General features: G+C 35.6%; 1 protein-coding gene across 1 annotated transcript in view; it reads left to right on the forward strand.

Moving 5' to 3' along the window:
* Positions 1-14,861, forward strand: part of MALRD1 (MAM and LDL receptor class A domain containing 1) — a 334,428-nt gene that overhangs the window by 20,607 nt on the left and 298,960 nt on the right. Inside the window, exons 3-5 of the mRNA XM_075211472.1 lie at positions 5,492-5,614; positions 12,394-12,491; positions 12,583-12,744. Of these exons, the coding sequence (XP_075067573.1) occupies positions 5,492-5,614; positions 12,394-12,491; positions 12,583-12,744 (383 nt within the window). The remainder of the gene's footprint in view (positions 1-5,491; positions 5,615-12,393; positions 12,492-12,582; positions 12,745-14,861) is intronic.

Here is a 14,861-nt window from a genome sequence, read left to right on the forward strand (position 1 = left end):
TTAGGTATTGTAAGCCATGTATAACAACAGCACAGTGGGAGTAATGATGTAACGCTCCTGCTGTATTCCTATATACCTGTTATATTCATTCAGCAAAGCTGTGGTATCAAATGCACCTCCATATGAGAGTAAGGTAAGACTCCAACTTAGTACTTGATCGAATGTGGAATATCATCCATGAAGTATTATATGACACTACTAAACACTACGGCTCTGATTCATTAAGCAAAGTAAGATAAAAAAGGAGTACATTTTCTCTTGGACAAACAATGGTACAATGCAAGGGGTGCAAATTACTGTATTATTTTGCGCATAAGGAAAATACTGGCTGTTTTTTCATCTAGCACACAAATACTTGATAGCTTTATTTTCACACCGAAATTTAATGTTGTTCTAGGACATGCCATACCCAACTATAAATCTGTTTCCACATTTTAAATTTACTTCCCCTCCAATGCAACATGGTTTTGCCAAGGTACAAAGTTACTCCTTTTTTCTTTTGCTTTACATTCCTTAATTAATCAGGTCCTACTACTAAAGTACTACTACTACAAAGCCTACAGCATAACCTACTACCAATACTACTACATAATTTACAGCATAAACTACAACTACTACATAACCTATAGTATAACCTTCTACTACTACATAACCTACAGCATAACCTTCTACTACTACATAATGTACAGCATAAACTACTACTATATAACCTACAGCATAACCTACTACTAACACAAAACCTAAAATATAGCCTTCTACTACGACATAACCTATAGCATAACCTACTACTACTACATTACCTACAACTACCACAAAACCTACAACATAGCCCACTACTACCACAAAACCTATAGTATAACATTCTATTACTACATAATCTACAGCATAACCTACTACTATTACATAACCTACTATTACTACAAAACCTACAACATAACCTACTACTACTACAAAACCTACAACTGTCAGGCGCCGTCCCCGCACATTTGCCCGGTGCCAGGGACAGACGCCTTCCCCTGTTGCTGGAATAGACCTTGGTCAGGCATGGTAGGGAATTCCATACATGGACAGCAGCATTGAAAAAATGTTGTAGGCAAGACTGAGAAGTGGTTATAGGAGAGGTGGAGAGGCGCAGGTCAGAGGTAGATCTAAGAGGGCACAATGGAGATTATTCCAAGGTAAGATCTGTGAAGTATGAAGTGGTGGTGTTGTTGGAGGCATTGTAAGTGAGTAATTTCAATGGGATTCTGCAACATATGGGGAGCCAGGGTGGGAATTTGTAGAGCTGTGAGGTGGATTTGGAAGAGTGAGAGAGAATGATCAGTCTTGCCATGGCGTTTAGGATGGGCTGAAGGGGAGACAGTAACCAAAACTACAAGACAATGCCTCCCCCAGGAGGCAGTACACTTTATAGATAATCTCTATAAATGTACATATCCTCTAAAATATACAAATAAATAATGTAAAAGAAAGCTATTAAAGTTATTTTCAACATTTAACACAGCCAACTTAATTAGATGTTTATCTCTGTAAATATGACTGCGATTTCCAAGTATAAAACTAATATTATACTTTTAATATAAAAAAAAATACTTAATTTTACTATTAATAATTGAATTGATACTTGTAAGATTAATACATAATGAAGTAACATTTATTGAAGTAGAGCATATGAAAAACATTTTTTTTATTTAACAAAGTCCAACAAGTGCATGATTGAGTTTGTGAAATATTAAAGCTCTCCTAGACCACAACTTGTATGACATACTTAAAATGCACCTGACCAGCAGCAAGTACACTTGATATGATTATGAGAACTTTTACATTTAATTTTAATTAAAATAAATAATAATTAACAAACGTTCAAGATTCTGTGTATGAATATGTCTGAAATATCTATAATATAAATGCTTAGTGGCGTGTGTTAGTCTGTCTGTGTGTGTAAAAAATAAAACCAAGCTGCAGCGCCACCTGCTGGGCGGAGTTATACACTGACCTACTAAATTCTTAGTGTGTGTGGAAAAAAAAAATTCAGAAAGGGCTGAAATTTGGTATACTAAGATGTTTTTAATTTGTTCATTTAATTTGTTAATTGTTAAAAGTGTTTATAAAGATTTAAAAAAAATATATATATATTTCTTGAAGGAGAAGTGGGAGTGGTTGGTGGTTGCCGGGGGTGATAGTGGGGAGCGGTTGGTGGTTGAGGCCTGGGCTATGGCCCAAATGCATGACAAGAACCTTTTTAACACCTTAAGTAGCTTGATTTGACTAGAATGCATGAGTATCATGCACGGATTAACTTGTATTATATACTTGTCTAGTTTATGGCTAAGTCCAGGTGAGGGAGTCCAATTAGATTTCATTCTAGTGGTTGCTGTCACTTGTGTCAGGATCTCTCAGAGCTCTGTTCCTTCTTGGTTATGGAAACCTTATTTAGCCATAATTTCCTGAAGAAATATATCATTATAAAGCTTTTATCTAGGGGGTTTTCTGGAGCAGAATGTCAGCCATGTGGATAGTTACACAATGAGACGCGGTGCACATCTCAAACTGCAATAGGAGCACAATAATATTTCCTGGTGTCAGTTAGAGATGCTTAAAAAATTGGAGCTGGTTTGATGAACTCAAACATATTTTAAAAAAACCTGACATGGTGTTCATCTGAATTTAAAGTCTAAACTCAAAGCCACTGCTTACAGTTAACAGACATTAAAATAACACACTTTAAAATATTGGCTTTTCTGCCAGTTCAAGTGTAAAAGGTCAGTTATGTGGTGTTTTTAACATTTTTTAATTCAAACAAGAAACATTACTGGGTTTGAGTTCAAAGCTTGAATTCACAGTTCACAAGTATACAACAAAGTCATTTAAGCGTCGACATGGTTGAACCACCTCAAATTTAAATCAATTTGTTTGTCTATCTAGATATGGATAATTTATTGCACATTTTAGAATCTGGCTGATGAACTGATTAGAGAATTACTTTGAAACAATTTTGTGCATCTCTAGAGCTAGTGAGTGAAATAACAACATCTACAGGTTCTTATATCATGGACAACTTAAATAAGCACAAACTGCACACAAAGCCATGATAAGAACTCCAACAGGAGTGTATTAATTTCAGGAAGGATTCACCATCATCATCATCATCATCTATTTATTTATATGGCACCAATAATTCCACAGTGCTGCATAGAGAACTCATTCACATCAGTCCCTGTCCCATTGGAGCTTACAATCTAAATCCCATAACATACACACACAGACCGAGCAAAACTAAGGTCAATTTGTTAGCAGACAATTAACCTACCAGTATGTTTTTGGAGTGTGGGGGGAAACCAGAGCACCCGGAGGAAACCCACGCAAACACGGGGAGAACATTCAAACTCCACACAGATAAGGCCATGGTTGGGAATCAAACTCATGACCCCAGTGCTATAAAGCAGAAGTGCTAACCACTAAGCCACCGTGCTAGGTAGGGCTTCTTCTACATTCAGAGTTAAAACGAGTGACATATAGTATAATAATACTGATTGTTTTCTGCTTAATATGTAGCAGCAAATCAAAGTTAATAAAGTTAGGGTGGTTAATGATTAGGTCTTGTGATATGCTCAATAAACATTATTTCCATCTCGACACACAATCCTAGATTTTTTTACACATAGATTATTTATTCATAGGCATACACTAAATTCCCAGGAGTGAATGAGGAATGAGGCATTATATTTTGGGTGGCTTGGCTTCTTCTTCAGGAGATAGCAATTAACAAACAAAAGTATATTTTGAATTTAAATGAACATGATTATCATGCATACCATTAAGAACCTTTGCACCTTTAGCTGTAGTTTGATGGTCTGAATAGTTGCACAATTTGAATTCAACTTGTTTAATACAAAAACGTAATATTATCAATTATAATTCAGATTCAATATGAATAAACCTGATCAGCCTGACATTTTTTGTACATAGCACAAAGAGTAAATTACTGTTAATTGTGTCCTTCGGTTTTTTCAACTAAACTTACTTTAAATAAACTGCTCCTAGTCATGAGATTAGATGGATCATTAATTAGATACTCCTTTCTTTAAAAGCCTTTTTAAAATGTAATTTTATTAATGGCTAATTGCAATATCACATCATAAGTGTTACCATTTAAATAATTATTATGTCCCTGTAATTGTTAGTAGCTGAAGTAGGAGCCACATGCCTCATGACTTTGTGAAAAAGGACACTCTTGTTGGAATTCTCATGTTCCTGTGTGCAGTTTGCAATGTTTTACGTAAACCTTTGTGACACCTTCGTGTTCTTCCTCGTGTTGTGGTCCAGGAATTTCTGCAGATATCTGTAATACTTATTTACAGTTTGGTTCATGTCCTCCACACAGGGCCGGATTAAGGGAATGGAGGCTAAGGGGGCCTCAATTCCCCCATGATGGCCCCCGATGTGAGCCCCCCGCCGCCCCCCATGAGCCCCCCCCAAAGCGCTTACCTGTCAGTGCAGTCCTCCTTCCGTGGCGCGCTGTAAGCTCATTACTGAGGAGATCTCGCGAGAGTTCACGAACTCTCGTGAGATCTCCTCAGTAAACAGATTACTGAGTGGCGCCGGCGATGGATGACTGCACTGACAGTGCTCAGCAGCATTGATCGGGCCCCCGCCCCCGGACCGATTAATAATGCTGCTGAGGACTTTGAAGGGCCCCCTGGATGCCCGAGGCCCCTGGGCTATAGCCCAGTTAGCCCTAGGGTTAATCCAGCCCTGCCTCCACACCTGCCCCAACTAGTGTGCTATTCAGTGTTTGAATCTCTCCCAGGACCAGTGGTTCCCAAACTGTGCGCCTTGGCTCCCTGGGGTGCCGCGGCGATCTCACAGGGCTGCCGCTGCCAGGGCCAGTGGTAAGCAAGGTGGGGAACTACTTGGTAATTATTTTGACTTAGGAGGGCCTTGAAAAAATTATGAAGACCCTAAGGGTGCCTCGAACTGAGAAAGTTTGGGATCCACTGCCCTGGACTGTTCTCTTAATGCCGAAGCATACACCAATAAGGTTGCTCTGCTTATTCTCCGTGGACCTGGAGCATCCTTGCTGGCCATAATTGGTACTGTAGGCATGTAAATTTGGAAGTTTCACCAACAGACCTCTGTGAACGCAGGTTTCCTTCTTTTAACTGGTTATAACATCTGTTGTTGCCAACTGTGTCAGTTTTTTCTGCAAGGCCTTCAGTGCATCTGCTTAAATACATTTTGATGTCTTCCAAATTTTCTAATGAAAAAACAATGCACCATGTCAGCCAGTAGATAACAAGCAGATACCTCTACTTTTCTCCTAAAAACAAAAAGCAAAATTGGCATAATTATTGTACATTTTAATGGCTTATTATAAAAACAAACAATAATCTACGCAATTATGCTTAATTGTGTAAAAAGTTCCTTAGTGTTATGTAAATACCATTTTTTTTTCTACTAAATAATTTATTCTTTCCTTGTTTCTAAATAGGCTCCCTTTATGAAAGATGTGATTTTGAGACAGACTTCTGTGGCATGACATATGAAGGGTGGATTCGAACCAACGGTTTGGCAAAAACAACTGCACTTTTTGACCACAAAAAGAATAATACAGGTAAGGTGCAGAACACACACAATATGGACCAAAGTATTCGGACTCTTGACCATTACACCAACAGAGACTGTAATGATATTGTATTAAAATACACATACTTTAATATGGAGTTGGATCCCTTTTGCAGCGATAACAGCTTCCACTCTTCATGGAAGGCTTTCCACAAGATGTTAGAGTGTTTCTGTGGGAATTTGCACTCATTCATTCTGTAGAGCATTTATGAGGTCAGACACTGATGTTGGACGAGAAGGTTCTGGCCCGCAATCTCCGTTCCAGTTTATCCCACAGGTGTTTGATGGGGTTGAGGGCAGGACTCTGTGCGGGCAAGTCAAGTTCTTCCACACAGAACTCATCAAACCATGTCTTTGTAGACCTTGCTTTGTGCACTGGGGCACAGTCATGTTAGAAAAGAAAAGGGCCTAGCCCAACCTGTTGCCACAAAGGTGTTTGATTTTATACACCTCTGGCAATGGGTCTGATTGAAACACCTCAATTCAATAATTAACAGGTGTGGGCAAATAATTTTGTTCATATAACATATTTTCTATTGATAATATATGTTTACTATAGATTAATTGTCAAATTTTATAAGCAGCAATAACAGTGAAAATATCAAATTTCTTTTTTTACTATAACATGCATAAAACAACCCCTGGCTATTTCTAATGAACCCTGTTAGCATATTCCATTCAAGCTTTCAGTGAAATAGCATTGATTTCTATCAATTCCTCCTCTGCATTACTATAACATCTAACAGTATATATTTTACCTGTGGAAGGAATAAAAGGTTGGAATGTTTTAAACTGTCTATCCATAAATTTACAAGTTGTAGAATAGGGACATCAGCAACAGTCCTTCTCAGTGGAGCTTTGTAATTAACTTAAATTAGTACTACCAAATGGGGAAATTTTTGTTTAACCAAACTCAGAACCAAACAGATTTAAGGTTGGGGCCTTCTTATAAAAGACTACTGGGCATGAAGGAAGTACAGACCTTAAAACAGGATCTTCAAGAACAATTTCCCAACTGATTCAGTCTTCTTTGTGGAAAACTGATTCAAACTTCTTTGTGGAATTGTGCAAAATGACACTGTACAGTCCTCACAAAATAAACAGAATAAAGATACAGATAAGTATGGGACAAGAGAATCAATGGAATCAGTAAAAATAAATACAAGATTATATTGAGTAAGCAACGACATAAAAAGGCACAGCTAGAACAAAGGAAACATTACAAAGAGGATGAACACATAGGAGGTAAAGAGAAGAAACTTGTGAGAGTTAACATTAAGAGGATTGGGGTAGTAAACAGAGACAATAGAGATGGTGTTAAAGAGGCAGGAGAACCGTGAGGAGGGAATTGTCTTAGGAATTGGTAAGCATGTAGGAAAAGGTGAGTTTTGAGCGAAAGTTTGAAAGATTTGATGTTGAATGTGAGTCTGATTGGGTGGGGCAGGCAGGGGTTTTACAGAGAGGCATAGCGGAAGTGGAATGTTGGGAGAGGAAGATTAGTTGCGATGCCACATTCAGCTCAAATTTCTGGGGGGACAGACATTTGTCAGGCAAGTCAGAAAGTAGGAGATTGCAATAATCAAGGTGGGAGATGACAAGAGCATGGATGATAGTCTTGGAGGAATCGGTGAATCTTGGCAATGTTGTGAAGGTGCAGTAAACAGGAAAGGGCACAGGACTAGATGGGAGTGAAACTGAGGGCGCAGTCAATGATGACCTGCAGGCAGCATGCGTGGGAACAAGGGAAAAGGCGACACCACTAACCTTAAAGGGAGATCAGAGGAGGGGATATGACTCTAGGTGGTGGAAAGATGATCAGCTTAGTTTTGGATGTGTTGAGCTTGAGGTAGCATCCAGCCATCCAGGTGAAGATAGCAGAGAGGCAGTCGGGCACACACTAGAGGAGAGAAGGAGAGAGGTCATGGGAGGAAAGGTAGATTTGAGTGCGATTGGCATAAAGGTAATATTGGAGGTCCAAGGAGCAACTGAGTTGACCAAGAGAGGAGGTGCAAAAAGAGAGAAGTAATGGGCCAAGAACAGAGCCTTGCTCTTCAATCTAGGAAAATGGCAACTGAAAGTAAGAATAGAGTTATTGAAATCTACCATTTAAAAAAAGTACTGATAGTGATTCAATAACAGGTCTATGTATTTTTTAGCCTTATTACTAACTAAATAATTAACTAACTAACTAACTACCAAGCATCTCAAGTCAAGCCAACAAAATTAACAGTATTAAAACAATATTTATAACTTACAATACTATTCTAGTTAATTAAAATGTACTGTATATGTTAGATATTTATTGCATCTAGCTGTTGCAATTGTATGACCTGACACTATTTTGATTAGTTTTGTTAACGTAACTTCAACATAAGGTCAAAGTCCTAGGAATAGAATTTATTACAAGGAATATCTATGAAATCATTAACTCAGTCTTGATAATTATCAGTTAATTTACTTTAGAGATAGATGGAATTGTAGAATAATTATTTGCATTATTAACTGACTAAAGGGACATTAAAATAAAATGGACAGTATTGCATATATTAAATGTTATCATCTCTTCTCATTTACCTAGTTTATTTGAAATTTAATTTAACACATTATAAACTGTACAGAGAAAAAAACTGACATTTACAACATTTTGCTGAAAAAGATATTCTTAAAATGATACTGGTAAAAAAGCACATCTGTGAGCAGAGAAATGTATTGACTACAAAAACATGTTTATAGATCAATATATAAAAAGCACACAGAGGCAAAATGATGCAATTTAATGGCAAAACATAAATATATCAATAAATGTATCCTCAATATAACAATTAACGATTAAATGTGGTCATAAAGTGGTTATAATTTTTGGAAGCCAAAAGTATATATTTTTAAAGATACAATATAATAATATTTTGCATACTTTAATAAATAACTATAAGTAAATGAATTTTTGCTGTTTATTTAGAAAGAAAATAAGAAAGCTGTATTACACGCATAAGAAAATCCATACTTGAGAATAGTAAAATAAATAAGCAAAATAAAGATGATTTATAAGAGTTAACTCTTTAATATAACATATAAATAATAGAAGTAATAGAAATGGTCCCCAATGACAATACATTTATCAATTGTATTGATCACATATAGATGTGATTAATGGACAAAGACAATTTACTCCAATTGCTAGTAATATTATAACCAATATATCCAAATTCAGTACGCTATCAATTCAGGATGGTTGCAGAGAATCTAATAGGATTTAAAAGGTTATTGTTTCATTGTTATGATTAAATGTATCCAAGTTCAATGCATTATTGATTCATACATGAAACAAATAATCTAAATATTTCTTAAGTAGAAATTGTTTATACAAATGTAAAAGGTTCTGTTAGAAAGTACATTGAACAACTAACATATATATCAGCAACTCAATATTCAGCGTATACAGGAACAGCCAATAAATAAGGATGAAGGAAAAAAATCAATTATAACTATAAAAATAAAATTGACCAGTTGAATTATAAAGTACAAACCTCATTACTGCCTCTAGTCATCATTTTTCCAAACATTTTCTTTGATGTCAACAAAAAGCTTCTAAATAGTCCTAATTAACTTTCCGAGGACTAAACTAACATTTATATATAGTACTGGCTGCATTATTGTAAAGCACTACAGAATTTGCTGGCGCTATATAAATAAATGTTGATGATGATGAATATAATATATACAATTAAAAATACAGATTGCCTTTTAATTCCTTGTGAAATGGAAATCTCTGTTTTAAAATGTATATACTTTATAGTCCTCATATGTGTGGCTAATTCAAACATGCTCAAATGTGCTCATGTGTACTGAAAGCCTGGTATCCAATCAGAAATTGGCTTTGATCTGTTTATTGCAAGTGAAACAATGAAAGCAGACGTCTAGTTGGTCGCTTTGGTTTCAGAGCAGATTTGCATCTTTGCTCAATCTTATTAAATAACCTTCAAAAACTGATGACCACATATGGTCAGATGAGGCCATTGTTTTCACCGATAGCATGTTAAAGAGCAGCATTAAAATAAAACACTATATACATTAAATTAGCATACATTATTTTATGATTTTTTGAGTGTGGCACAACAAACACAAATTACAACACATATCTGGATATATTAGACAAAGGACATTACAAAATATATGACATAAAAAATATAATACAAAAATGATACCACTTAATTTGGAAAAAATTAAGGAAAGGGAAGGAAGGAGATGTGATAAACAATATAAGGGGAAAGGCTTGTCATGATAAACTGACAACACTCAAGGAGCCACAAATTGTGTAAAAAGAACTGAGAACGCTTCTACATCAATATCTAGCAATCAGAGTTTATTGAACCCTATCATTATTATTTTTTTTATTCATATGATCATCTTCAGGGTGACTGCAGCAGATACATCATTCCTATATATAAGTACATATGATTTCCTAGCAAATGATTATATGGTCCTTGACTACTCAAGCTGTATTTTATTGTCTTAATGGTCCTTCCAGCATTCACTATAAACATGATGTGTATTTTTCCATACGTGTCAACGATCCCTATTATAAACAATATGTATTGTGTATACTTAGGTGCACACAAATAAAACCTGAATAAAAAACATCGGTGTCCAAAATACTAGTCAAAGAGGTTCCCCAAAAAGTTCAACTAAAGTTCTTCAATTAAAATCCTCTTAAAACATTCTCCAACACGGATGAGAAAACAATTCCTTCCTTACCATAACAATCAATTTGTGCTCCAATTAAACATAAAAAAGAAAATCAATATATAGTGCAATAATGTTTGTAAGAAAAAAATTTCAATCTACCAATGAAAAATATATTCAATGTCTGTCAAACACAAAGGGGCTTATTTATTATAGTTTTTTCATTAAATTCCCCCGAAAATGGCAATTTTTGGTAGACCAGCGCATATTTAAGTAATATACATATTTAAGTAATATGCATATTTATTAACAGTGCATAGCAGCAGATATCATAGATATCAGATATCATAGATATCTGCTGCTTTGCATTTTTTTTCCCCGAAAAACAGAGCAGTCCTCATAGATGTCTATGGGGACTGCTATTTACCACTGTTTAAGAAGTAATGAAAAGCCATTGTAATGAAGAAGAAAAACTATTTAAGAAGTAATGAAAAGTATGTGTAATTTTTCAGGTCTGCTCCTATGTGGAGAGCATTGCAGTAGAGGGATCTTCGGACCCCTCACCGCATCTTTCAGCTCTCCCCTCTGATCACTATCGCAAGGTGGTCACTTTACGATAGTAACCACAGGAAAGATAGTATAGGGATCGTCGCAGGAACAGCAGTCTTTTGTGACTACTGTTCCTGTTGAAGTTTTTTAAGAAATACACACAATCTTTCAATCCTTATCTTTGCGATAAGGATTGAAAGGGATCATGTTAAAAATGCCCTCTTTAATAAATATGCCCCCTAATCCACTCCCCGCTGTGAATGCCCTTACATTATGATTTTCTCAAACTAGCATATAACACTGCTTTACGCTGATTACATCTGATCATGTTGACACAGCATAAAGCCATGGTAAGTTATAGAAGATGTACCAAGAAAAGATCAAAAATCCAGATCGGATAGAGCTGAAAAAATCCGTCAGATCTGTATTTTTGATCTTTTTTCGGTACAGCTTTTAGAATCCCGGATCCTACTACAAACTTGGAAATATGATCATTCTTCTGTCTTCTGTTAGGAGGCTTATTTGTAAGAATAAGGATTCCTGCAATGTTTTAAGCCTAACTACACATCTATCCATTTCAATGTGAGTTCAGAGCACTTTTCTTTTATCTTTACATTTCAATAAAACATATTATGCTAGATCCTTCTTTTTCCTTCCATTTTTCTGTGTTATGTGAGGAATTCCAATCTTCTGAGAAGGAATTGTTTTGAGAGAAAAAACAACTCAACAGGGCTGTATGCTGTGTTCAAGTCACCAGATGTACTAAATGTAAAGAAGTGTTACATGCTAGTTTAGGAAAATCTTAACATGAGTGCATTCCCAAGGAGGTGTGTGTTTTATGTTTGACACACTTTGTTTATATTTTTCACGGGTGGACTGAATTATTTTCTTAAAAATATTTTTGCACTATTTATTTTATATATGTTTTATTGTAGCTCAAATGTATTGCTACGGCAAGGAAGAAATAATTTTCTCATCCATGTTGGATTTTATTTAAAAAACTTTATTTGGATTTTTTTGGGGACTTTCTTTCAATAATCTATTATATTCTGAGTGTAGTGGCACTTGTTTGGGTTTTCAAAGCTGCATTCCCTTGAAAGTTGAGTGAATTGTAGTTATTTTATTCACACCTGCTGATAGGCCTATGTACAAAAAAACCTTTGAAATATCTATTTATTTTCCAAATTTTTGGGTGAATTTCAGGTTTTTAAAATTATTCATTAAATGCTGGAATTTTGTGTAAGCAGATCAGCATCAAAATATGAAATCCTAATTTTTTGAAGGTTTTCAGAAATATTATAAATTACAAAATATACAATGTTAATAAACATGTATGAATAATGAATATGTAATATAATGTGCATATATAGAGATGCTAACATTTTCTTAAAAGTCATAAAAAAACTGTTAACTGTGCTTAAAATAAGAACTTTATGAAATTTCGGGATATGAAAGGTATATTTTACATATAAAAGGATAACACTAATCCAAGAAAAAATAACAATATCTGAAACTGTGTGTTGCTAATTCCAACAGCTCATTTTCTGGCATCCCCGTCAGACAACGCACTTGGCGTACAAGCAGTTTTGAGAAGTATAAATTTCCTTCCAACTGAAGAAAGAATTTCTTGCCATGTAAGGTACCACATTGACATGCTAATTATTATTTTTTCACAATATATATTGGACTTTTATTTATTTATTTTTCTATTTTTTCCCTCTCTAGCTGAGATTTTATTACTATTTTGCTGATGCAAGTTCTATGCTCATGGTGGGACTACAAAAGCATTCTCAAGATCAGGCTAATGAAATCTGGATGCAGAAATCAATCCATAAAAATGAATGGAGAAGGGAGGTCATTACTATTAGCAGCCTCGAGCCATTTAAGGTTAGTTCTGTACAAATATATATTTGTAAGTAATAACTGTGAAACAAAGTTATCAAAATCCAGAGAGTGACAAGAATATTTTAAGTATATTTTGTGATTATAAAAATGGTCTCATATGGGTTTATATATATATATATATATATATATATATATATATGGTAATAGTTTATATTTATCAATTGACAAAAGGGATTGAACAGAAGAGAAATCTAAATCAAATCAATATTTGGTGTGACCACCCTTTTCTTTTAAATCAGCAATTATTCTAGATACACTTGCACACAGTTTTTGAAGGAACTCTGCAGGAGATTGTTCCAAACATCTTTGAGAACTAACCACAGATCTGTGGATGTAGGGTTGCTCAAATCCTTTTGTCTCTTCATGTGATCCCAGACAGACTCGATGATGTTGAGATCAGGACTCTGTGGGGGCCATATTATCACTTTCTGGACTCCTTGTTCTTCTTTACTCTGAAGAGAGTTCTTAATGACATTGGCTGTATCTTTGAGTGTCTTGCTACAGAATAAATTTGGAGCCAATCAGACACCTCCCTGATGGTATTGCATGATGGATAAGTACCCGCCTATATTCCTCAGCATTGAGGACACCATTAATCCTGACCAAATCCCCAACTCCATTTGCTGAAATGCAGCCCCAAACTTGCAAGGAACCTCCACCATGCTTCACTGTTCTCTGCAGACACTCATTATTGTACCCTCTATTAACACCTCTATTTTTGAAAGCATACTTACTTTGCAGCATTTTTTTCCACACATGCCTAAAACTTCTGCACAGTATTGTGTGTGTGTATATACATATACATATATACATATATATATATATATATATATATATATATATATATATTAGAGATGAGCGGGCTCGGATTGCGCTAACCTGAGCCCACCCCAACAGTGCGGATCCGACGGGATCCGTGCACTGTTTGGGTATTTCCGGCGGTAAAAAAAAATGAAATCGAGGCTATGACATCAAGACCCGGCGTCGGATCTCGCGAGACTCGGATTTTATAAATTCCCCGCAAGCAGCAGTTAAAGTTTGCAGGCAAGTATTTCTATTCCATATCCTAGGATACACACCATGGACTAATGAGTATCATCTTGCTCCAAGCAAGCTGTTAGCATTCAAGCATCCAGCACAGACCTTCTCTTCCTTTATCAGTGTTGTTTAACCATTACACCCACTGAAAAGAAACAAAAAAAAAAATGTATGTCCCTTCTAGATGCAAGATTGTAGAGTGTAAATGTAAAAGGAAATGTTATTTTATTTGTCAACAATAAAACAAATATGCTATATAGACATTATGGGTGGGGAGGAATTGCAATTGTAGAATGATGACCTTCAGCTGTACTCCAAGGGATGTGAAAATTAACACCTTCCTTAATTTTACCCTTTGCCTTCACAAAAGAATTGCCTCATTAAGGCTCATTAAATATGTGTACAACAAAAGAGCATAAACACCCCCCCCCCTCCTCACAACTCGGAAACCTAACAAAACCAATCAATTGTTAGTGCTCCCAAAGCTGGCTTCCAACATCAATTATGCCCAATGGGTGCTCTGAGGAAAATTTGTAAAAAACAAAATCCACTAAAATGTCGAACAGAAATTCTTATTTTAATATTGCTTTACTTATGACAATAAGATAAAACTGACAAAACAATCAAACACATTTATACATAAAAAAACAAACAATGCGGAGAGAGAAAATGGCATATTATAAATGTGGATCTTTAGAACAAGTCCACAGGCTGTCAATCCAAAAGGGTCAAGTTTTCACAAACTTATTCAGGCATTGTTAACTTTCAACAGTAAGAGGTAGAATGTTACTACCGGACATCCAATATTTTATATGGCAGGATCTGGGCTTTCACAAAAAAACTATTTCATTATTGCATTGGGAAATAGTCACTCATCGCAAGCAGTACAATCCAACAACCCTTACAGTATCACCTAAGGCTCTAGTATAAGAGCACTCTCAATAAGCGAGTTTTATAATATGTAAGGTGAATACTAGATATATGCTCTATGCAGGGACGGTTTTTGTGCTAATTGAACAACACGGGGCACCGCATTTAATGGCAATAGTGGCCCCTAGAGT

Source organism: Mixophyes fleayi, chromosome 5, assembly GCF_038048845.1.
Source record: "Mixophyes fleayi isolate aMixFle1 chromosome 5, aMixFle1.hap1, whole genome shotgun sequence".
NCBI classification, from domain to species: Eukaryota; Metazoa; Chordata; class Amphibia; order Anura; family Limnodynastidae; genus Mixophyes; species Mixophyes fleayi.